The sequence below is a fragment of the Coturnix japonica genome, chromosome 5 (assembly GCF_001577835.2).
Source record: "Coturnix japonica isolate 7356 chromosome 5, Coturnix japonica 2.1, whole genome shotgun sequence".
NCBI classification, from domain to species: domain Eukaryota; kingdom Metazoa; phylum Chordata; class Aves; order Galliformes; family Phasianidae; genus Coturnix; species Coturnix japonica.
The window spans coordinates 21,873,626-21,897,777 of NC_029520.1; the positions used below are offsets into that span (position 1 = coordinate 21,873,626).

The 24,152-nt window shown below is 42.0% G+C and overlaps 1 protein-coding gene across 3 annotated transcripts in view; it reads right to left on the reverse strand.

The window, feature by feature from the left end:
- Positions 1 to 8,314: 8,314 nt before the first annotated feature.
- INO80 (INO80 complex ATPase subunit) overlaps positions 8,315 to 24,152 on the reverse strand; it is a 54,360-nt gene continuing 38,522 nt past the window's right edge. For all 3 annotated transcript variants that reach the window (XM_015864248.2, XM_015864251.2, XM_015864249.1), the window contains 10 exons: positions 22,433 to 22,560; positions 18,902 to 18,996; positions 15,958 to 16,030; positions 15,337 to 15,495; positions 14,837 to 14,939; positions 14,208 to 14,296; positions 13,221 to 13,376; positions 11,934 to 12,093; positions 10,934 to 11,149; positions 8,315 to 10,350 (listed from right to left, as the gene is read on the reverse strand). In XM_015864248.2, the coding sequence (XP_015719734.1) occupies positions 10,133 to 10,350; positions 10,934 to 11,149; positions 11,934 to 12,093; positions 13,221 to 13,376; positions 14,208 to 14,296; positions 14,837 to 14,939; positions 15,337 to 15,495; positions 15,958 to 16,030; positions 18,902 to 18,996; positions 22,433 to 22,560 (1,397 nt within the window). In that variant the 3' untranslated portion in view covers positions 8,315 to 10,132. The remainder of the gene's footprint in view (positions 10,351 to 10,933; positions 11,150 to 11,933; positions 12,094 to 13,220; positions 13,377 to 14,207; positions 14,297 to 14,836; positions 14,940 to 15,336; positions 15,496 to 15,957; positions 16,031 to 18,901; positions 18,997 to 22,432; positions 22,561 to 24,152) is intronic.

Here is a 24,152-nt window from a genome sequence, read left to right on the forward strand (position 1 = left end):
TGGTGCTGTGCTGTGCCCAGTTATAAAACAAGCTGACAGCGTCACTCCTCTGTACTTCTTTAAGTTAGTGACTTCAAACTGATTCTTATTTTAAATATGCTTGAGGGTTTTTTTGGTCTGTTTTCTAAACTTAGCTGTAATGCTCCTGCAGTTCCTATTTATTGACAGAAAAGCAAGTCTTGCTGCTGAGCAGCTTCCCTCAGCCAAATTTCCTAGAAGACACCTATTTTGATATTTCACTTTAAGAGGAGTGGGTTCAGTCATCCTCCTCCCCTCCCTTCCCCCCCCAGCACTGTGCTGACACCAGCCATAAGCCAGCCCTGCTGTCTGTACAAGGCGGGTGAGGAAATACAACTCCCTGGGCATGCCAAGTGCTTTTTACCTGAGCTGACCTCGCTCAGGCTGCTTCCATGGAGTAATAGCACAGTGCCAGGAAGCTGCCACTTGTGGCCGGCTCTGCCGACCGTGGTGGAGGAGAAACATCCTCTCCTGCCTTGCACACAGCTGCTGTGTGTGCAGCACCAGACAGCTGCCATGCTGCCTGATTCCTCTTGTTGCCAGCTGCCTCCACGCTGAAATAACAGTACATACCTGCGTTACCTGTTTCTAGACAGGAGTTACTGAGTGAAAACTAATTGAAACAGCTTAATTTAGCACTAATTAAAGGTAGGTAATAGTCTAGAGAAAACTCCGCTTTCCCTGTTCTATGGAGGCTCTCACTTCAGATGAGCAGCTGCTGCATGGAGTGAGGGCACTCGGCTGCTGCCAGCAGAGAAGCTCCTACACAAGCTGCTGCTGCCACCACTGTGAGCAGCATCATGTTCCCTATAGAGGACCACGAGACAGCTTTGGAGTAACTCACAGTGCCCTTTTGGAGATGCTTACGTGTGACAAATGTCCAGTTGTTATTTTCCTGTTAAAGCAAGCAGTACCACAGCTGATGGGCAATGTGGTGTACAGCTGCTCCTTTGGGGAAAGCCCCAGGAGAATCCCATCTCACCCACCTCCAGCTGTGGTTTCTTGGCACTTAATTGCTGCAGTCCTCCCTGGGGCAGTCAGTCCGATGTCCCTCCTCCCCCAGCTGTCAGTGGCTCTGCCTTGTGTCTCTGCCTTGCCACTAGCCACCAGCTGCAACATTCAAGTGTTAAAAAACCAACCTATTTGCAGGGAAGCTACTTTCATCTTGACAAACAAAGTATCTGCAGCATAGATGGTTTCTCAGCTGTAACAGAAACGTGTTTGCAGCACCACCACGTGCTTCCCAAGTCTAAAACCAGCACGCTTCACACCATCCACCTTCATTACAAATGTGGTTACTGTGGTTTACGTAGAGCATCACCAGAGCCCCGTGCGGGACTAGATGCTCCGTGGGGCTTCTCTCTCTGGTGAGAAGGGAACTCCAGCATGCCCGAGCCGGGAGGGGCAGGGAATGAGCATCACTCCTTGGATAGCAGACAGCAACGCCTGGGCTGAGCCTCCTTGAGGACAACGATGCTCGTCTGGACGCTCAGAAAGCGGGGCCAGCACCCTCCAGGGAGCAGCAGGGAGCCGTGCAGAGGAGCAGCCACACGTGCCCTCAGCGTGGCAGGGCCCCGGGCCTGCGGGCAGCACGCGAGCTGCGGGAGGTGACACGCGCCGACTTCAGCAGCTGCTGCGGGGGGTGATGAGGGCAGCGCGTCGCACATGTGTCGCTCCATATGTGCCCGCTTGCCGCTCGGGAGGCGGGCCGGAACGTGCGCTTAATTACATACAGATGCTTCGCAGGCAGGGGAAAAGTAAAAGATCAAAACAAAGGGCGCTTACCGGGGCTCCCGGCCTCAGCACGGGTCAGTGCCAGCCTCAGCGTGGCGAGCGAAGAGCGGCCCGCGTGGTTGTTAGAGACGCTGCAGCGGCTGTGCTCTGTCTGCAGCTCCCATCTGCAGCAGGGGCTGAACAGAGCCCCATGCACGCTGCAGCAGGGATGTGTTTGTCCACAATCTGGCCCAGTAGGCAGGGGAAAGGAGGGGCTGCTCGCTGGTCGGGATGGATTTTGCACGAACCAGCCTGAATCGCCCAGCACACAACTCACCTGGGCACCGTGAAGCTTCCTGGTGTAACACATTCCTCACTGCCAGAGCAGTAGCACTGCCCACAGCATAAGGCTGTAAGTCAGCCTGTGCCTGAAAAGCTCCTCACAGAATCTGAAATTGGTTTGTCTTGCATTCAGCTCAGGATGGAAGATTCCCCAAGTCAGACTTCCTGCTTTGGTACCATCCCATTTCACAAGGCTTCAGCAGCACAGGATCCAAGGGGCTGCTCAGAGCTGGCGGACAGGCAGGCACAAGCGAGGCCCCAGCATAAGGGTGACAGTGAGATGCCACCAGCTCCAGAGGAAGAGAGGGGACAAGGAACAGACTCAGCCAGGCTGAGAAAAAACTGTGCTTGCAGCAAAAGCAGTGGCCACCTGGCAAGCCTGGAACTTCCTCTTACTGAGTTGCCTTGGCTCATGAGACAGCCTCCCTCATTTGTGAGCTGTATTAAAGTTTATTGAAACTGCATTAGGAGAGAAGGGCAGAGGGCAGGGGCACTTGGGACAGCCCTGTGAAAGCTCTACATGCTGTGTTTACAAACCCCGCGCACTTTTTGTTTGGTTTTGGATGTGCATTATTCATTCCCAGCTCCCTTTTCATCTCCCAGCAGTGCCAGCCAAGCCGATGAGTGTTTATACTCCTGAATTCCTGAAGCACAGCCAGTACCTTGAACTCCAGAGAATGAGACTGAAATAACGTAGAAGGTCAGGAAAGTTCAGAACAGAGGGGCTGTTTTCCTGGCTGGGGACACCATGCTGTTCCAGACCACACTGAGCCGCGCTGGGGACAGAAACAAAGGCTGCTCTCAGGCCCTTCTGTTTAAGCCACTTTCTGCCTCCGTCATCTCACTTTTAATGGGACACATTTCCCTGGGCGCTCAATGATGGCTCCCAATGATCGGCCTGGCCCCGTGCTGAAGGCTGAAGAGACATGTGGAGGCTGCTGGCACCTGAAAGGCTGCCAGGGGGTTTTACCGCAGCGCTCACACAGCAGGAGCAGCCTCTGCACAGTGCTTTGCCCACACACAGATACTGCAGCACCCAGAAATCTGCTGCTGCTTCGCCCACAGGAAGAAAACTCAGAGGATGACTTTAGCACAGAGAAGCTTTCTCTCGCTGTCCTTCAGAAACATGACTAATGCATCAGGGCACCTTCTGGGGACATGCAGCATTGGGGCAGCACAGGGCACCCATGGATGTCCTGCACACTTTGCATGGCAGGCTCTGTCCCAAACACCTCCATGTGCAGGAGGCTCCAGAGCAGTCAGAGCTAGCATGGGCACTAGGACCTGCCAGGGTAGAACCTCAGCTACCTGCTCTGCTTCTCCGCAATGAGCTGAGGCTGCAGACATTGACACTGACTGCACAGATGCTGGAACCCTCTCAGACTCGTATCCAGCCTGCTTACAACAAATACAGCCCCACTGCAAACAGCCTGGGGGGCAACCGCAACAAAGTATATGTGCCACCTGAAAACATTTGGAAAACAAGCCAAAAGAGCAGCTTTTTGTTCTCTGTGTGTCTAGATAGGACACCTGCATTTCCAAATCCCCCACACAGTGCCCCTGCCCTGCTCACATTTCGGCAGAGCCCGGCTGGGAGTCACCTCCCAGCACCAGGGCTGACACGTGGCAGATACTGTTACAGACAAGTGCGATTGATGGCTTTGTCCTCAGGATGCTCCCAGAGGCATCCAGAGCTGGAATCTGTTTTGGTTTCCCGATGAGGTACTTGTTTCCTTTAAAAAACAAGAAACAAACAAACAAACACAAGCAACACAACGGACCCCAAAGTCCCTTTCAAACAGCTAGCAGGTTTGGTTATCATATATACATGTTCAGTCTTTCAGATCACTTTATAAGAGTGTGCTCTTGTCTGAGGCATTTGTTTGCCATGGTGCAGACAGGGACAGGAGCAGCACTGCCAGCCTCAGACAGATGCCTTCTATCTCCCCCTCCTACTGGACCCCCAGACAGGAGCCAGATGAAATCACATCTCCTGGTGCCACATAGCACGCTGCATTTTGGCAGCATTGGCATCTCTAGAATACATATGTATCATATCTATTCCTGGAAGCACATCCTATAATTTGAGGACCCACGAGTTCTGCACCAAGAAGTAACTAAAGGCCTCATTTAGAGTACAAATCTACTATTTTTTTTCCCCAGAGGATTCTTGCCTTGTTTCACTTATGGAAGGAAGGTCACACACAGGCGGCAGCCCCACTCCTTTTTCTCCCATCCAGCTCTGCTTATTGACACACACCTTGCTCCAAACACCAGGGACCATCCCCCATTTTCTCTTTTCTCTGGAAAGCCAATACAGCCACAAAGAGCTTTGCAGCCCCCCAAGCTTTTCACTAATGGCTTCAGCTCGCAGTTGCCAGCAGATCCAGACCTCTCCCCTGTTTATTCCTGTAACATCTCAGACGTAGGCTCTGTTTTAAATTAGGAATTTAAACAACATTACTTCTCTCATTTGCTATCAATTATATCGCTGCAAGGGAGAGCTGGGCACTGTAATCTGTCTGCAAATACTCTACTGGCCCAACACTCGCTCTTAGCATCAAATAACTCGATTTCAGACAGGCACAAAGATACATAGCTGAGGACAGCAAACCGCGCCATAACCAAATTACACTCATTGCACAATACATACCTCTGATTGCATATGGCAGCAGCAGATTACCAAAGCCAGAGAAGCCAATCTCCTTCAGGAAAGCTCCCGATGGTGTGTTTCAAAACACACCCATCACCTGGGTTGTAACAGCCCATCGTGGCTTCCAGTCCCAAATCACCACTGTTGCACTTCACAGATTCAGCTTCATGGCAGTAAGTTTTCAACGTATCTAATAGGAATTGAGCTGCGTGACAAATTACTGAGCAATTAGCAGTTGTTTTTCCATGTTGAGCGGTGCATATAACACATTAAATTCATGACTAAGAGCAGGCACTTCTTCCAAACTATGAACAACACAGAGAATGATGTAAGGAATACCAAAGGTGACCTCTTCAATGAAGTCAGATCTTTATGAGCCAACGCACAAGAACACAAACAAGAATTTTTGTGTTTGAAATCTACAACAGAGAAAAGAGTGAAAAAACAAACCCCAAGCAAACCTGAACAGCAGACATCTCACCTTGCAGAGAGGGCTCCTGCCTGGGATTTACTCCTCCCTAGAGGAAAGCCTACATCAGTTCTGTGACCGTCCAAAGCAGCAGGGTATTCTCAGACAGGCTCTCCTTATCTCAGAGCAGCAGTCTTTGTTTGTTTGTTTGTTGTTAATGTTGGAGGAGGTTTATTCAGTGTCACAGTGCTTGCACACTGTGTATGCTTTGCTTTTGTTTTCTTCTTCCCCATCCCCATAACCTCATAATGCAAGGCTGAGGGTTATCTGTTTAAAAATTAACCTCCTGTGGCCAGAAACCCTGAAGACAGCCCATTGGTCTTGAGAACAGTTGGGTAATGCTAAGGAGCAAGGAGGGAAAGACAGGTGCTAGACAAATGTTGTAGTTATAACAAGGGACCCTGTGCCACATCACACCTCGCTGCTCATGTGCTGCAGTACAGAGGGGAGGGTTTAATGCCGACACTGGAAGAAGGAAGAAATGGCCCCTGGGAAAACTCCAGAAGACGTGGAAATGGTTTCAATCTCTTCCTCCCCTACCTCATTCTATCAGTGATGCTCATCGGCTAAGGAAGGAAGGAGCTGTCATTTCATACCTGAGCAATGAAACATTTCCTCATGCCTGGGATGCAGACGAATACCTTCATGTGCCACTGGACGAGCACTGTGTGAATAGTTTGGTGCAAAACACATGGAAGAGCCATCAGCTCTGTGGTAAATTCACCTTCCTGAGGGAAGAGGTGGGAGCTAAAAAGATAACAAAGCTGGAAGAAACCCAACTCATCTCACCATGTATTTCTCCATTCTACAAGACATTTGGAGTAGTATGATAATCTGAATGCAATAAGACGGCTGTTTACAGTGCAAATCTGCTGGCTGGATCTGAGAGCTCAGGCCATCAGTATCACCCTAACAACAGCACTCCTAAAAGAAATGATGATTTGCCCCCCTCCCCTTCTCACTCACCAGTACAAACCTGATGCATGCTGCGAATGAAAAATAAACCCTTCACAATTCAGAGTGCTTATTGCCTAGGGGCATACGATGCTTTATTTCAGCATATTTGTCTCAGTTACACTTAACATCCACGTAGCATCTCTTTGGGCAGATGGCTTTCAAGGGCTTCCCAGATACCTGTGCAGAAGTTCCCCCAGAGGACAGCATGGAGTGCACAACCTCTTCTCATTGAGCAGCAAGGTGAGAATAAGATATGCCTATAGGGCTCGTTCAGAGTTACAGCATGTGCTTCAGACTCAGCAGTCAATTAAAAGGAAACAGGCAGAAGCAAGAGGAGGAAGAGCCTGTAAACACACCTGGGATCAGAAGCAGAGCAGCTCACCCTGCAGACAGGAGGACATCAGGACTGCAGCACTGTGGTTATAGGGCAGCATTTCCCACAGCATTAGATCCACATCCTGCCCCCAAAGATTCCATCAGTTGGGCTCTTCCTCCTCCCAACCACAACTCAGCTGTGCTACAACCAAAGCAAGATTCCTACTCCCTTGGCACAGAACGTTTCCCACTGAGTTTGATGTGCCTTCCCCCCTGAGAAATGCTGCTAAAGGAAATACTTCAGGAAAATGGCAATAAAGCAAACCATAGCCCTGGGCAAACAGAAGGCATTCCACAAACAGAACATGAGACAGCAAAGCGCAGAGACACTTGGTGGGAAAAGCGTGCAACAGAAAAGGGAAAAGGCACAGAAATAATATTACATTTGGTCACTGTGACATTAGCACACCGACATTAAGAACTGAAGCAGTTCCAGATGAAAATTCTTCTCCAGTAATCTGTCCAAGTCTTTGCAAACTAAGAAGACATCAGTGGCTGACTAAATGGGGACAACAGAAAGAAAATGGCTTGGAGTAATGATGTTCAGGGAACTGTATTTGACAGCTTTGCAGTAACTGCTGAGTGAAGATATCAACGCTACGATGAAACAATACAAGGCATACACAGCATGCCCTACTTCCCACAAAGCTGACATCTATTTCACCATTTCACCACTTCGATCACACTCCGTTAATTCAGTATTTAGTTTCTGCCAGCAGCAAATACCTCCCTCCCTCAGAGGAAAGGGCCATTCCTCGCCATTAATCCACAAAACAAGAGCACAATGCACAGAGTGAAACGATGCTCAGACTGAAACCCCAAAGAACAAAACTGCAATATGCACATCATCCATGTTAGGAGCACTTCTGTCTCCTGTGTAGACCACAAAACCTCCTTCACCTCCTTATAATTTTTCCCAGTCTATGTCTATTTAGCACTACTTAGTTCCCCAAAGCAAGAAAAAACAAACAGAACAGCTTTGACCTGAATTCTTTGTAATTCCCTGATCAATATTCCACAACCCCAGCTCTGATATATAATACAAAGAATTCATCTGTTTAAATGTTTCGCATATTTTGAACAGGATCTGACCTAGCAGTTCCTTTACTGCTACGTTTGGTCTTACTGAGTTTGCTGGTCTGTAAGCAGCTGGGCTGCTGCTGCTTTTGGCAAAACTTGTGATAGCATTCTGTACTTCGTCTGAAGATTAAATGAGTTTTTAATATGCTGTCGTCAGCTTTCACAGTATCAACACTTGCATCTCCCAAAAGCACACACACAACGGTATACGTTTGTTGCAAATCTTTTCAACTCACAAAACGTATTTTTCCTTTTGACTTGGGATTACGCCAAATTAACACCATTACCTCGCTGTGCAAAAACCAGAGTTGCAACACAAGTCATTTCACTTCTCACTGAAAAAAAGAAATGCAAGAAGGGATTTTGTTTCTAAAGGAAAAATCTATCCCAAAACAATCAACAGCGTTAAATTCACCCATTGTAACTCAGATACCATTATGCAATCACAGATGCTTCTGTTTTCTTGTGACCTGTCGCATACCTGCTCCAAGGCAGCTCACCAGACCATCGGTGTATACAGACACAGGATAACGTGCACGGTTGTAACTGAAAAAGGTCACGGAATGTGACACTCAGAGGAATGTAAAGACGCCAGAGCATTACACTGAGCAGCATGTCCCCAGGAGCACTTGCAGATGTGCGCCCTCCATGCTCTCTTCCCTAATCCTCTCGTTTAGTTTTAAGTGTAAAAACCACAAAGACACTGATTTACATAAAATTATCTCACTCCATTTTATTTAAGATTTTCTTCTCCAGTTAGTAAAAGAAAGGTGTGTCTCTCTTTATACATATGTACAAGTTCAGTTATAAAAATAGACAGCACATTCAAAGAGAAAAAAAGGCTTGGCATTTGTCTGATTCCCTCTAACTATCATATATACATGTGAATACAAGGGGAAGGGAGAAATCTTCGATGAGTTAATTAAACACAATCTCTCCCTCAATTATCCCCTGCAAATCTGTTTAAAAATCAATCTAACTAAGCTCAGTTCTGCTATTTTCAGGTGTGCAAATTAGAGGCAGAGCCAACAGGAAGCACTTGCTCCACACTGTAGGACGCCAGGCAAAGGATTTGGGGTTGGAAAAAAAATATTATAATAAGTCATCTTCTGCTGTCACAGCCCAGACCTGCAACTCAAAACTTGCTTCTCTCTTGACAGATTGAAAGTGCCCCGGCAGAACAGCCTTTTAATTCAACGTGTCAGACAGAAGAACTGCCCCACACCTAAATCTCAGTGCAATGCAGACAACGCTTACAGCAAAGCAAGGGCCTACAGAGGGGGTTTGTGCATTGAGGAAGGAGAAGGAGCAATAGGAGAATGAGAACACAGATGGGCACTGGCAGCCCTGCTTTCTGTCAGCCTGCGGGAGATGGCTACCAGTACCCGCACGTGGCAGGGAACTCAACCAAGCTAGTACATCTGATGAGCACAAAGATGAAGGGAAAACACACTGGAAGAACAATCAATGGATGGCTGGGATACGAGACAAATTTTCTACCCAGGATTTGGCTCAAAAGGGGAATGGCACAGTTCTCTTCCTCAGTGCTGTTTTTCAATGCTCCGCTCGCAGAGCTGCTAGCTGCAGAACCACACTCTGCTATGGCACAGTGAGAGGAACAGCAGCAAACTCTTCCTCGGCACTGCAGCTTTCCCTCCTCTCAAGATCTGTTCAAGTAGAGCCTGATTGCGTTCCTGAGCCTTTAAGAGCTCAGCACACCTCAAAAATGTGAAAAATCTTTCTAAGTACAGTGAATGCTCACGCTGGTAACAACTTTGAAAGACAAACCAAACCACTGGCTTGAGGCTTCTTCCACTGTACAAAGCAGAGACAGTGCTGCTGCTCTCACTAGACCTGTCAGAGCTCTCTGTAGTTCTTATCCTATTCTTGACAAATGGTGCTGACGAGTCCACTCCCCAGAAACCCCCTGAGATACCTTCCTTTGCATTTCAAACCTTCAAGAACACAAAAAATAAACAAAAACAACCAGAGGTCCACACTAGAAGAATACAAGATTTTTTTTGATCATACCATATCCTCAGCTTAGCCCCTAGTTACCCCCTGCATGTACACCAACCAGCTCCCAGTACAGAAATGTCTTCTTACTCTGGCATTCAGATACTGATTTCACCGAAGAAAACTAAAGCTGAGTTCCACCTCAAGCTACAAGAGAGAAAGTACACTGGTGTGACTTCAAGTACACGCAGCTTCGGAATATTGCATGGAGTACCTGGATGCTTTCTTAGGAATCTTTGTCAGATACACATCAGAAAACAACATCTGACACTCTCAGCCACTCCAGACCCCCCTTTTCCATCCTTCTCGCAGTGTCTGCAAAGATAAATTTTTTTGGGATACACATAATCAAAGTGCTCACATAAACCACCCATTCCTATTGTGCTTTGATTTTCCTTTCACACAGGTGCATGACAGCAACAAGACATTCCTTTGCATGCCTTCAGCTTGCAGGGTGGTCTTCTCCAATAGCCGACACAGTTTAGACAAGCTTTGGGGGTTCAAAATTACTACCGACCACCTGAAGTGTGGGCACCTTTGCTTTGCTTCCGAATGGCAGTTTCTGATACGAGACTGCTGGTCAGGTTTAAGCTTTTGGGGGTGCCACAAACACTGTTTCCTTTGCTCAAAGGTGAACTCAAAGGAGAAGAGGCGCTTGAAGGTCCAAAATCTGTCAGTCCAGAAGGCCGAATAATTGCTGTTTGTAGAGGGCTGCTTGAAGACATGCCTAGCAACAGAAAAGAGAATCAAATTCCATGTGAGCACATTGTACCAACTGAAAGATTTCAGCAACAAAATAACACTTAAATGGCAACAACACACTAACACTTAGTAAGCACTGAAATGTACTCATGATTTTTGAGATTTGATGAAGAGGGATAGCCTTCACATACGAGTCTTCCATTTATACCCAGGGTCAATTGGGTTACCTAATGTAAAGGCTGAAGCTCCACCACAACCCATTTAGAACATTTTGGAACTTAATGCTGTAAACTGAATGTTACAGCAATGCAGAAAATGCCTGGGTGCCAAAACAAAAAACAAAAGAGAAGTTTTTGATATAATTCAAATGGCAGATGAAACTTCCGCAAAGCTAGTTTTTCAGAGTCCTTTGTGGTGACAGTGGCTGCCCTCGCACTGTGTCACAGCACTACACTGCACCCTGCCTGCATCTCAGAATATACTGCGCAAGCAATACCAGCAATCCAACAGTTTTATCTATTTTTTGGCAGGCTGTAAACAAGCCAACGCCCAAACTTATGTGTTTGACTGTGCTCTGGACAGCCTGCCGCCCCCCTTTCCCCACGTACCTTTGGAGACATTGTACCCGTACGCTGCATACGCTGCTGCTGAGGCTGCTGCTGCCCCTGCTTTGGCACCTGCCATTGCAGCTGCGCTTCCTGCTATCGATTTCCTGCTCCTGCCTTTCCCAGTGCCCTTAGATCCAGCGTTCCCTCCTTTAGGACGACCGCGGCTTCGACTTGACTGGCCTCTGCCAGTGAGAGATGCATCTTGCATTGAAACTCCTTAATGAAAACAGAATGGTAGAAGATTAGCCACTATAGTATGTTGGACGACACACAAATACAGCCTCATAACTATCTCCTACCTACAATAGCGCTGTTCCTGTTAACTGATACTGTTCATTTACATTAATGCAGACATTTAAGCAGTCATCTCATGAAAAGAAATTATGTATACTTGAACATTCATCGATTACATCTTATTAACTCTAATTCCTCGTCATTGTTACAAATCCTATCTGCATACAGATGGAGGATTCTAAGTTCTACTTCAGGATGAAGCTTTTTTTTTTTTTAAACTGAAGGAACATTTCATCTTTCCATCTGCTATTTGTAAAGAAACTCATTGAAGAATTATGGTCCTCTTTATTTCAGAGTAGAAAGATATGGTAATTAAAAACTTTTACCATACTTTGAAACTATAGTTGCTTCAAACACGCCATGGAAATAAAGAACTGACTATTAGCCCTATGGCAAATTCAAGGAAAAGCTTAGGGATTAAATATTTCTGCAGTTGTCTGCCATTTGGTAAGGTGAGCCCACTATTCTATAGAAAGAGGGGTAAAACTCCTAAGAGAGTAACATAGGAAAAAGGAAGTTGTAATGAATGACAGACAAACAGACATTTCCTATCATATCAGAAATTATTTCTCAATGAAAAGGTAAATTACTCAGTGCAAATCTTGTCAATCATGGACAGAATTTAGTTCAGTTATACCATACATATCACCTAGGCATACAAAGTGAAGTTTTAGTGCTAGTAGTAAATCAAGGCATGAGTACTAACCATTTATGGTGTCTGAAACTGAGCCAGTAATGGAAGCAGGAGAGTTTGTTGCCCTTGACTGAGGTGCTGAAGAAGCCGGATCATCCACAATCACAAGCATATCATTGCTGCTCTCATCAGGAGGGATAGAGCCCATATGTAATTCACTGCTGATGGAAATCTAAACACAAGCAGGAAGAACAAAGCCGTTAGCTTCTCAGGTTAGGAAAAGAAAGGGAACAATCACAGTAAGACATACAATCACAAGTAATTAAATAGTACATGTTCTGATTTCTCTCATTTTCTCTAATGGCATGGTACATATCCTGCCTACTCACACCACACCCTATATTTATATGCTGAGCAGCAGTAAAAACCTCCAGGACTTAACATCCTTTCATGAATGATGTATGTAAATGTTAAGATGTAAATGTTAAGAATGTAAATGTTAAGAAGCAGGAAACTAATAGGCTCAGCAAAGACTTAAGAAAACTACTGTACAAATGTGCATTTTTCTCAGATTGCCAGAGAGAAAACAGAAGGACTCTTAACCTAATAGTGGTGCCAAGAAAAATCTTTATCAGTAAGGGAATTATCTAACACAGGAATCTCAATCAACATAGTATAGAACAAAACATACTTGTTGCCAAAAATTGTTTTCAAATCTTTATTAAAAATAGATGAAGGAAAACATGATGAGTACCACCAGAAATGTACAGTCTAAATTCTGGATTAAAAACACATTAATTCAGAATCAGAAGCAAGGAAGGAAGTAGAGATAAGATGCAGATGAGGCTAGTGAGGAGTACTTACAAAGAAACTGAACTAAGGAGCTAGTTTAGGGATACTGCTTGGCTCAGAAGCAGAAAAACTGCTCTTGCTACGGAAGGTAATGGCATGGAAGAAGGGCATGCAGTTATCAATACAGACATGACAAAGGAAGGAAAAAGGGAAAGCAGAAAGATAGTGGGAGCACAGGCAGGAATGGAATAATTTCAGAGGCTGAAAGGAAGAGAGGTTTATGAGCATTAGCTTGCTGCAAGAAAAGGCAGACAGAGAGCAAAGGAAAGGGGGCATAATGATATGCTAATAGAAAAAAGGAAAGGGGGCATAATAGTACGTTAGTATAGAAGAACTACAGTGGGTAGTTTACAATCCGCTTCAATGAATTACTTTCTCTTCCATGGCTCATCTTTAAGACACACCATTTACCTACACATCTGAACTCTGTACCAGCTGAAAAGCAAGAAACTTACAGGGTTTAAGATCACAACTAAAGTAGTGCATAGTGTAAAGAAGCAGTCTCACCTCACTGAAAGGACTGGGCATGGCAGAGTCTACACTAACAAAGGAGTCATCCCCATCAGCGGACAGGTTGGAGTTATCAGCTGAGGGAACAAATGGGATCACAAGGTTCATGCCCTCTTTCTTTCTCTTCCCATCCAACTCATCCTCCTTCTTCTTCTGAAATAGATAAAACAGAAGAGAGAATGAAAATTGTAATTAAAACAGAATAAATGGAATAAGAAAACTAACATTTCAACATCCAATGTCATATCATAACTCAAGGAATGCCATGTCCAGAACTATCCAAAACAAGTTTCTGAGGGACATAAGAACAGATTCCCTTAAAGGCTCTGCAAATGGGCTTTTTTCTTCTTCATAAAAAAAGATGGAATGCTGTAGAATTACTCTTATGGAATTACTTTGATTTCTACTGCCTTCTGGACTAAGCCTGAAATTCATTACCATTATAGAAAATTATTAATGCAAAGCCTTCCAGTCTCAAAAATGCAGAATTTTAATAAACTACTTTTAATGATACTTTAAAAAACAAAACAATGAATCTTCCCTCATTCCATGCAAGTCTTATAGCTATTGGGTTTTATCTATATTTAGTGCTTCATCTGTATTCCATTTTCATCCTTGCAAAACAAAATCTTAATTAAGTCTCCTTTTCATATGTCAGTGAATGATCATTTAACTGTTTTTTTTTTTCCATTCGATTCCCCAAATTGTCTATAGACTACTGATGATCTTCTGTGCTGTATGACAGCACAGTACTTCCTTTTTTTTCAAGTTGCAAATGATATTAAAATACATGGAGCTATTTATTACATATTTTCTAACAACTGTATTCTGATCAAGAAAGTACCAGACCGATGTTCAGTGGTGAAGGGAAGTCTTCCCTCATTAAACTGACTTTGCATAAAATGCTTCCATACCACATAATCAAGTGCCTGAGGCCTTTCAGGCTCTCTGTCACTGACACAAAAAACTTCTCCATCAAGTTACCTTTTCTGCATATTTTTCCCTTTTACGTTTACGTTCCTTCACACGATTTGTTTCTTCTTGCTGTCGCTTCTCTTCTTGACGCTGACGCACTGTCAGAAAAGAAATACAAGTTGTCACCACTGAAAAGATAATTCATATCATTTTCTGAATCTTACAAGCTCTAGTTCTTACAGAAGTGTGATGAAAAGTCAGCTATAGTAAAACTAAAGCACATTGAAAAATAAAAAGGAGAACTATTACATTAAAATTATTTGCATCCAAATTACTAAGAAACCTTACAGTTATAGCAGAAGTCTTCTTTCAAACGTGTGTACCTCTAATACAGCTTCAAAACTACAAGGAAATGCAGCACTCTTCTTGATACTTTCCTTGTCATGACCTACATAGTTCTTCTCAAAGCTTTGTCATTCAGGAACAATGTAATGATCCTGAATGAATGCCAATAAAAACTTTCATCATCGAGTCTCTCTTGCACAACCTCACCTCTCAGCTCGGCAGTGACAAAAAACTAGCTTGTACTAATGAGACTGGTAATACCAAATAGGCCAGGAAAGACTGTAAGAAAAACAGATTTCATAGGCTAATGAAGTGGAAGATGGAGAAAATGCTGTAACACGAATTTCACATACATTTCTTTTCTAGTTCTTCATCATCTAGTAGAAGACTGACCACCTCTTTTGGCTTCAAAGTGTCAGGTTTGAAATTGCCACCTGAAATTACCATTCGTTGGATCTAGGAGGAAAAAAAAAAAAAAAAGAAAAAAAAAAGAGAGAAGAATAAATTACTCAAAGAAGTCAGGAAATATTATCATTTATTATCATACTCTTCACTAAAAGCCAGGTAAAAAAAAGACACGAGTGCAAGTGTGCAAAGTCAAATTGATTTTAACTTCAGTCAGTGTCTCAGATTGAGTAATTAGTTCCACCTCTTATTACCTCAACTCTATTGAAAAGTAGTAAAAGGCACAACTCAGCAAAAGAGCTTTTGTGTAAGTCAATTTTGATGGCTCGGATTGCCAGCAAGAAGACTGTGCACATAGTTTTATATTTCTTTCCTCATCCTGATACGCATTTTCTGATACTGTTTTCATACAGTATCTTCCTATTCCAGATGATTTCTTTATTCCTACCTCACTCTTTTCCTTAGCTCTTTGTAAAATGCGCTCCTCAATGGTGCCTTTACATATCAATCTGTACACAGTGACTTGTTTTGTTTGTCCCAGCCTATGCGCCCGGTCCATGGCTTGCTGGTCTACTGTTGGGTTCCAATCACTGTCATAGAAAATCACCTGTAAGAGAATACCAGAACAAGATTAATTAAATAAGACCATATATTTAGAGTATTTGGAGATTAAACAAACAAAAAGCAACATATGTTAAAAAAAAGAAAACTTCTAAAATATATCTCTAAAATCACCAACCCACTGCAGGCTGTGTTCACTCAGCTTTGGCCAGCCCTCTACAATATTTTTCATTGTATTTCAAATGCATTCAAACAAATCCACATTGCCAACATTTCAACTTCTGGTTGAAATATAATGCAGTATGTTATTGTACTACAACTTAAATATCTTCTTCAATAAATCTGCTTCCATACAGCAACACCAATCTTCCTAGATAAATAGTGAGGCTGGGATACATGAAAAGAGCAGCCTGGGGAAAATGGTGTTTGGAGGCATGTGAGAACTGAAAGCTAACAATCAGTAAGCTTGTTTATTTTGTTCTGTATTACTTTAAGATATTTCACCTACCGTATCTGCAGCTGTAAGGTTAATGCCCAGGCCTCCAGCTCTTGTGCTTAACAGGAACACAAAAATATCATTCCTGGAGAGGAAAGAGGTTAAAAAAAAACACTTATTTTGTGCATACTGAACAAGAAGTAACTTTGGAAGTAAGTTTTTTGACCCAAGTCATCAGGGTGATTTTTATTACTTGAACACTTCAGAATGTTTTGTGCTGTTCATGAGTTAGAGAAAAACATATGAAAAGTTAATATAAAAAATCAAGACTGCTGGAACAAGCAAACATTCAGCTTGTAAAAGCAGCAGCTTCTCTCTTATCAAAGCAAACCAGGGCTTGTTTGTCTTGACCACACTGGAAATTAAGACTTGGGAGTGATTTATTGTTTCACAGAAACGATCAATGTTAAAAAAATAAAAATGAACAAATGAATAAAAACTTGCACTAATGCTGCTCAATTAATAAAGAAAAATCAATGCTTAAACTGTCTAGATGCAATTTTTGTTCCAATTTCGATGCTTTCAAGAGAACAAACAACTGCTGGAGTAAAACAAAATAATGAATAAACTTCTATAAAAGTACATTGGCAAATTGAGAGGTATTTATAAAAGCACAAGGGTCTATCAGCAGATTCAGATATCCTTCAGTTGAAGAAATCAACTCTAGTCCTACTGCTGCTGATTTTTTGCAAGTTTTATTCTCTTTTTGTCTTGTTTTCTTATGAGTACAATGAGAATAAATTGATTCCATGACACAGTTTAGGCATCTCTGAACACCCCACTAGAGGTCCACAAACCCTCACACAGTCACACTAATGCCAGAAGTGACACTTGCTCGTACCAGATTTAGGAATGCTGGATACTGAAGGAGACTCGAAGCATCCCAATACCTGACTTGGACTAATTCTCTCAAGCTAAGAATCCTTTAAGTAACTAAGGCAGGTACCTGTAAAAGTGCATTAAGTCCTAGCAGCAATTTGAGGAGTAAGAGAAAAGAGAATAAGGATTTTGAAATTCTGTGGCAGTTCTAACATGATGCACATACAAAATGAAGGAGACAGGTCCGTATGCAGGACAACCATGTACTGACAAAAACCTGAGTGGTAACAGGGAAATGAGGATTTCTTTTAAGAGTGTGAACCTCACTAGTGCCACTGGTACAGGGCCAGCAAAATATAATTGTGTTTAACACTGTGTCCAGTTGGCACAAAGCAAAGAGAAGAGGACCTCAAAGAGGCTGACATCCTTTGACAGGGCACAGCGAGAGAAGTGCTTAAGACATGAGTATGGATTAAATAAATAAGCAAACCAACAACTCTAAAATCAGAAACAGAAGGCTATTGGCAGCCTGAGATCTAAGAGTACAAAAACTCCACCTTGAGCTACAGGCAGCTGAGAGGAACTAAAGCCAAGCTACCAACTCCAGACTTAATCTGCATGTATTCAAGCCAAAGAAGCCAGTAAATGCCTATCTACTATCTAGCTAATCCTTGGCCAGGAAGTCTTTCTACTCTTACAATAGTGGAACGTGCATACAGCCAGCCACCTGAACATCCAGCTTTGAAATGCTTCTGGAAACGCCATAAGGGAAGGAAAGAAAGAGGACAGTGCCACAGACTACAGGAACGAATTATGGTTACATATTTTCAGCACCCTGCTAGGACATCCTGCAGGATAGTTTAGTCTCAGTCAGGCTTTTTTTTTTTTTTCTGGAAACATTCTCATAAGTAAATCATGTATAAGAAGAACACAAATAACATTTTAATAAGAACTCTTGTTTATACTGGCTGACCTGTATCGCAAAGGGATTTCCTGTCAAAATTATTATTTTTCTTTAGTTGTTCTGTTCATTAATAAAAACAAATTTCTTTTTATTAATAAAAACAATTTTTTTGACTTCTTTGGTTAAAAGGCCTTGCAGGAAGAAGTGTCAGGATTCCAGAAGGATATCACAGCCAGCACAGAACAGGGAGAAAAAGCACTGCACAGCCCTTCCATCTCCAGCACTGGCACAGACATTTTTCAAGTTCTACTGTTCTGAGGAGCTCCCCCTGTCTTTGGTCGTGATACCCTGGGACTGTTAATACTAGGACTAGAGTCACCTGCTTTCACCTTGCAGAAAACCATCTGGGAACCTAACTTGTCTGAAAAACAACAGTGACCATCTTAAAAGCACACATCCACATTCAGGAAGGGTAACCTCATTTCACACAATGATACAAAAGTTATATCCTACCAAGCCATATGTCATGGTTAAAAGGAAACTTAATAACCATAAATTCAGTTGTTTATTTTTAATGTGCTTCAATGGAGACAAGGTTATGCTGAAATATTTGAACTTGCAAGATGATTACAGAGCTTTCTGTTCTGATGGCCAACTAGAAGTTGCAAGAATCCATCTTGTTTTTCTCAACTGAACAAGCAGCATGTCTTACAACTTAACAACATTTGCTCACCCCCACCTCCCTCCTTGTTTAAGCTTCCTTAATGAATCCTGCTGCATTAATGATAGAATCATTTATTTATACTGCTACTCTGTGAAACATGCTTAAGTGACATGGCTTGTTTTGCAGCACAGCAGGACACTTCCAAAGCTGTGGCACATGCAAAATTTTGCATTTCTTTATTGTGTCAGTTTTCAGAGTACATAATAACTGGAGAATATTTTTTCCGTTCCTATTGTACTTCTTTATAAGAAACACCATACTTAGAATGGCAACAAACAATTTATGAGTACACTAAAACTTGCTTCCTACACTGCTTCACAGATGACAAACTCCTTAAGGCTTAGCATCAGTACCAGCGACTTCTGGCTGGCAGACAACCAAGAAACTTTCAGATAAATGATGTCCATCAGATGCTATAAATCACAAACTTCATTTACTTCCATTGAAATTAATACTGACTCTTACCATACATATGATGAACCACACAAGCATCTTTTAAAATATATTACCTGTTTTGGAAATCCGCTACCATATCCCTTCGTTCAGAAATCTTTGAAGAACCATCCAATCTCATGTAGGTATGCTTCCTATAAACCATGTATTCCTGCAAAGAACACACACCAGAAAAATACAGTTGTTCTCAGAACTGCTCAGTCTTGATTATTAACCATAAAAAGAAAAAAAGAAAGAAAGAAACATCAACACAATAAAAGCAGACCTTTTGCTTAGGGGAAAAAATGCCTGTATGTCACTGGTAAATGCTATAAGCAGTCCTATGCAAACAACACTTTATTAAGGGTAGCTTTCATTTCTGAAATAATGATTTGACAGTTTTTGCATTTCTTGTAAGGTAAGAGATGAACAATGACGTTATTTCAGAGTTGGGCAACAGACAGCGTCATTACAGCATGTGTCTTTTCCTACTAATAAATCTAGTAGGTAAATGAAAATCATGCTATGAAACTTACGTTCACAAAGTCTAAACTTTTACCAGACCCTGAGCTTTCATTGTGTCAGTGAACCTTTTCTAACCAACCAACAGTACCTGCTACCTGTCGATTATGAACCATCTGACCAGTGGTTTTAAAAACCTAGTACTGCACACCAACACCTGTCCAGGCTTTATCTCAATGATAAAGACCCCAGTGAATCTCACTGAGTGCACTAAAATACTGGTGTTAGCCCTCAGTAGCAGAAGTGAACCCAGTTACCTGGACAAAAATCAAATGGCATCAACCAGAAATGCTGTAGGCAAAAGACTTTTCCAATTAAACACATTTTTCATGCTCTAAAGTACTCAGCATTTTCTGGTAACTGTGCAACTATCAATACAATCTGGATTACACAGAAAGCCCTGCAGGCTATACATATATCCTTACAGTTTCTTTACAAATACACCTCCTGATATTTTAACACTACGAGCCTTGGCTGACAAGGCACAACTCCTACTGGTTATATTTGTTAGATTTAACTCTACTGGTGCATGTGTCTCTTTTCTATCTGCTATGACTGCAAATGAAGACAGAATGGAAACAGATGGTGCTTTAGCAGCAAGAACTATTGGATTCATCTTGTTCCAAGCTCCAACATTTAGCAAATAAACTGCTGTGCAGTGCGAAGTCATAGCAGTATTTGCACTCTCATGAACTCTCCTCTGATAGTACCATGCTCAGCTCTCCTTTTCACCTACCCTTAGGGCTCCCATTTCTCCATTTTACTTCATCACTGCAGAAGAGGTGAAAGAGCTGCTAAAAGGAATCTGAGAAAAAGAACACTGTGCTAAAGAGAAGCTTCAGTGTGTAGCAAATTAAAGAGAAAAATAGGTAAATAAAATTAATGATGTTGAAGAGACCAAAAGTCACATCTGGTATACCTCTACAAAGCAGGGCTTGTGGGTTGTAGGATTTACGGAACAGAGCAATAGAATTTCAAAGCAAAGAACAGCTGCTTAACCACACAGGCACTTAAGCCCTAATTTATTATCGATTTATTATCCATCTACAACAGCTTTCTGCCACCAAATGAAACCAGAGCAATACGGTTGTCAATTAGGCACTATGCAACCTTTTCTCCAAATCTGATCAACCCTTCTTCAATTATCACATGGGCTTTCTCTTTCCACTTCTTTTTTATTGTCTCAATCAGCCTTTACACCAATTTAGTATTTCAACATCTTTTAGCATTCCCTTGTCTTATAATTTCCACCTCTCCATCAGCACCTTCTAACCAAACTTTACCACAAACAAAAAACAACTTCCACTCAGTCAAGTCATTTATTCTAGACATTTACCGTTTTCACTATCACACAATTTACAAAAGAATAAGCTATGAAGTGCTCCTTGAGTCTTTAACGCTGACAATGCATAGAACTTCATGCAGAATACAATTTGAGTCTTCATCACACAAATGCATTATGATTCCCACTGAAATAATTAGCAATTACTCTTCCTTACAGGAGCAAATAATCACATTGGAAAAAAACAAACAAACAAACGTGGCACTAATCTAAGAAGGTGTGAAATAAACATCTGCCTGAAATGATGATATTGAAATTATATTTTATCTCTTTCAGCCAAAAGAAAATCTTTTTCCTCTTTGCATTTATATCTACCATTTCATAGCAGCAAAACTAACCCATAGTTCATTAAGTGGTGAGAGAAAACTAAAACACAGGACTTGGTAAGTGGCTTATTTGAGTAACAATGCCCAACAAGTGAAGCTGAAAATTTAGGAGGTGCAATAGCAAAATGGTGCGCTCCCAAGTCTTTACAGTGGAATGCTAATAGAAAACAAAGAAACACCAAATGCTTGGCTTTATGAGCTTCATGGTGTATCACAGAGTGGCAACAAACCTGGACGCTCAGGCTTTTCATTTGTTCTCTTCTAGACAACAGCTCAAGTAAAACAGTGCTGAGGGAACCCATGTACATCTAGAACCAATGGCTGAAGGATCACAGGACCTTCATGTTTTATCAGGACTGAAATTACACTGCCAAATGCAATTATTGTCTTATCTGTTACGTATTCAGTCCGAAAAGTTTATCTCTTTGAAACTAATGAACGTCAAGTTTCCTATTTTCTTACTCAGAATTAGATAGTCATAAAAGCTACTATGACTAATCCTCCATTGATAAAGGACTGCAACACAAGACAATCTCATTTCTTTTTCCTCTCCCAGATCCAGAGAAAAAAAACAAAATTTGCTGTCTTCAACAGAAGTTCAGAGAATGAGGCAATTGTTTGTTTTTTTTTTTTTAAACACTGTAAGTATTACAAACAGGAAATAAAATTAATAAGCCTCTCACTACAGTCATTTTAGACTAGCTCTATAGCAGCATGGCTGCTAATCAAATAGTGATTATTATTTTTCTTCTAAGGCAGCATGGCTGTATTTAAACAATGAGTATCACTTAGTTACTGATTTCTTTCCTATCGTATACACCAGATAATCTCTTCTTATTAATGTCTATCAAACTTCTGCACTGAAATAAAATGACAGAGGGAAACAGTAAGGGTCTGTGAAATTACCAGCAACATTAACAATGGAAAATTAATGATTGTTCTCACTTTTCCTTCCAGTACATGGGCATCAAAAGAAACTAGAAGAAAGCAGTTCAGAACCAGCAAAAGAAGCTTATTAAGCCATGCAGCATCTCTCCACTGGGCAGTGCACACAACAAAAATTTACAAAGACTCAAGATGTAACTATAAAATTTCATACAGAAGCCACACCTGGCTTAAGAAGCCCTCAAGCTACAAAATACTGGACACAGAGAATAACTGTGAACTATCACTGTTCTTATACATCTTCCCCTAACAATCTGTGCTGTACACTGCTGGAAGTTCGAGAAGAAGCCAGACCTTCTGTCTACCTCTGTATAGCAGTCCTTACACACTCACATTAATGATCTGTTGAGTAACCCTCAGTGTAATCATTTTACGTCAGGCTTGCTGCATCCACATTTTTGTATTTTCTCCAAAACATGGCTACTTAATTTGCACCTTCAGAATTTGCCTCCTGTAGGCTACAAATCTCTTACCTCCAGTAAGTCAATCATCCGCGTCATCTGAGAGTAGATAAGAACTCTGTGCCCTTGAGATTTCAGCCGTGTCAACAGAAGATCAAGAGCATGAAGTTTTCCACTGTCAGTGATCAGACTCTCCTTGTCTAAGAAGAAATGGAAGAAAAGAAGTAATACAGTCAAAATAGCTACAAGCAATGGCTTAAGTAAATTCTAAGTTTTTCTAGCACTTAACAACATTATAATTCCTAAAGCAATGAGTGATGACAAAAGAGATGGCAGTGTTCCCCTGGCTGGCACTCGTGGTCATTCTGCTGATAGTAACTTTTGTTTGCTGGGAACATGAACTTATCCACACAGCAAAATTACATCACAGATTGATCTGCTCATGAGAAGGGACACAGTCCTTCTTTGGACAGTCATTCCTCTCTTCTAAGGATCAGTCCTAACCAGTTCAACAAGTGTAACGTAACTCTACAGTTCCCTTCCCACATCATAATGGTGTCCTTTGAACATTTGCCGCTACCCACTGCTGAGCTTTAGACTCATTGTTCACAAACCTGTTTTCAAGACCAAACTCATCACCAACACAGGAACTGAAAAACAGTTCTCTAGGTCTCTGTACAACAACTGCCCCTTCACAGCACTGCCTTAATTTTTATTTCTCTTCCCTGCCCTCCACTTTTTTTTCCCTCTGTTTAAGAAACACTTCCAAACAGCAATCTTGTAAATCATTGCAGATTTTATACTTCACGTCCTCTCTATTTCAGCACTGCTTATGAAGTATTTTTCAGGAAGGAGATCTTCCTGTTTGTACATTCTCTACATAAACTTCAGTAAACAATACATTACTGTTGAAAGAGGATGAGGAGACATTTTCTTCCAAAAAAACTATCTGTTGGAAAGGCCACTGATCATTCTTTATTCTTTGGCATGTCTGAATGTAGGTTTACAGCCAAAACAGAAAGCTGACAACAGCAGATAGTACAGGCTAGTACAGAGTCCAAATATTTTCAATGCATCCAGCAGGTAATGCTTCTCACAATTCTAGCTGCATAGAAAAAATTAACCAATAGTCTGAAGAAAACCCAGCTATACAGCGTCACACTGTATATCAAACAAACGGTATATGCAAAAATCAAGGCTGATCCACTCCAATTTTCCAAAGATCAATGTGCAATATGCAAGGTTCTTTTAATCAAAAGTTTTCAACAACAAAAGAGAACTTTATACTAACAGAGTATCCAGTAACTAAACTCAAAACCATATAAGCTGAGCATGCTTCTCTCCTTAGTCTCCTAACAGTAAAGGAAAAACCAATGAGCCAAAGTTTTAGCCAGAAACATGGTGGATTCTTCATTGTTTTAGTCTTTCCAATAAAGATCTCTAGAAAAATTAGATTCTTAAGTTTAAATGTAAGGAATGGGCTTGATGCTGGAATTACTGGCATCTGTATCAGGACATCAGAAGCTGAAGCCACAGTATTGTGTTCCGAAACTCAAAAAATTGTGAAATGTCAGTGTCGCTTAGAACTATTAGCTATTATATCTGTGCTGTGAATGCTTTCTCCATTGCTAACTGTGTAGACCTTCTGCATTACGCCAGCTAAAAAATTGAGACAGAAAAGCTCAGCTCATTTTTGCTTCTCTGCCCATCTAGATGCTCACTGTTTTTGTTAATTGGAAACAATGAATGTCCTTTCCTACTGGCTCCTTAAGACTCCATTACATAAGTCACT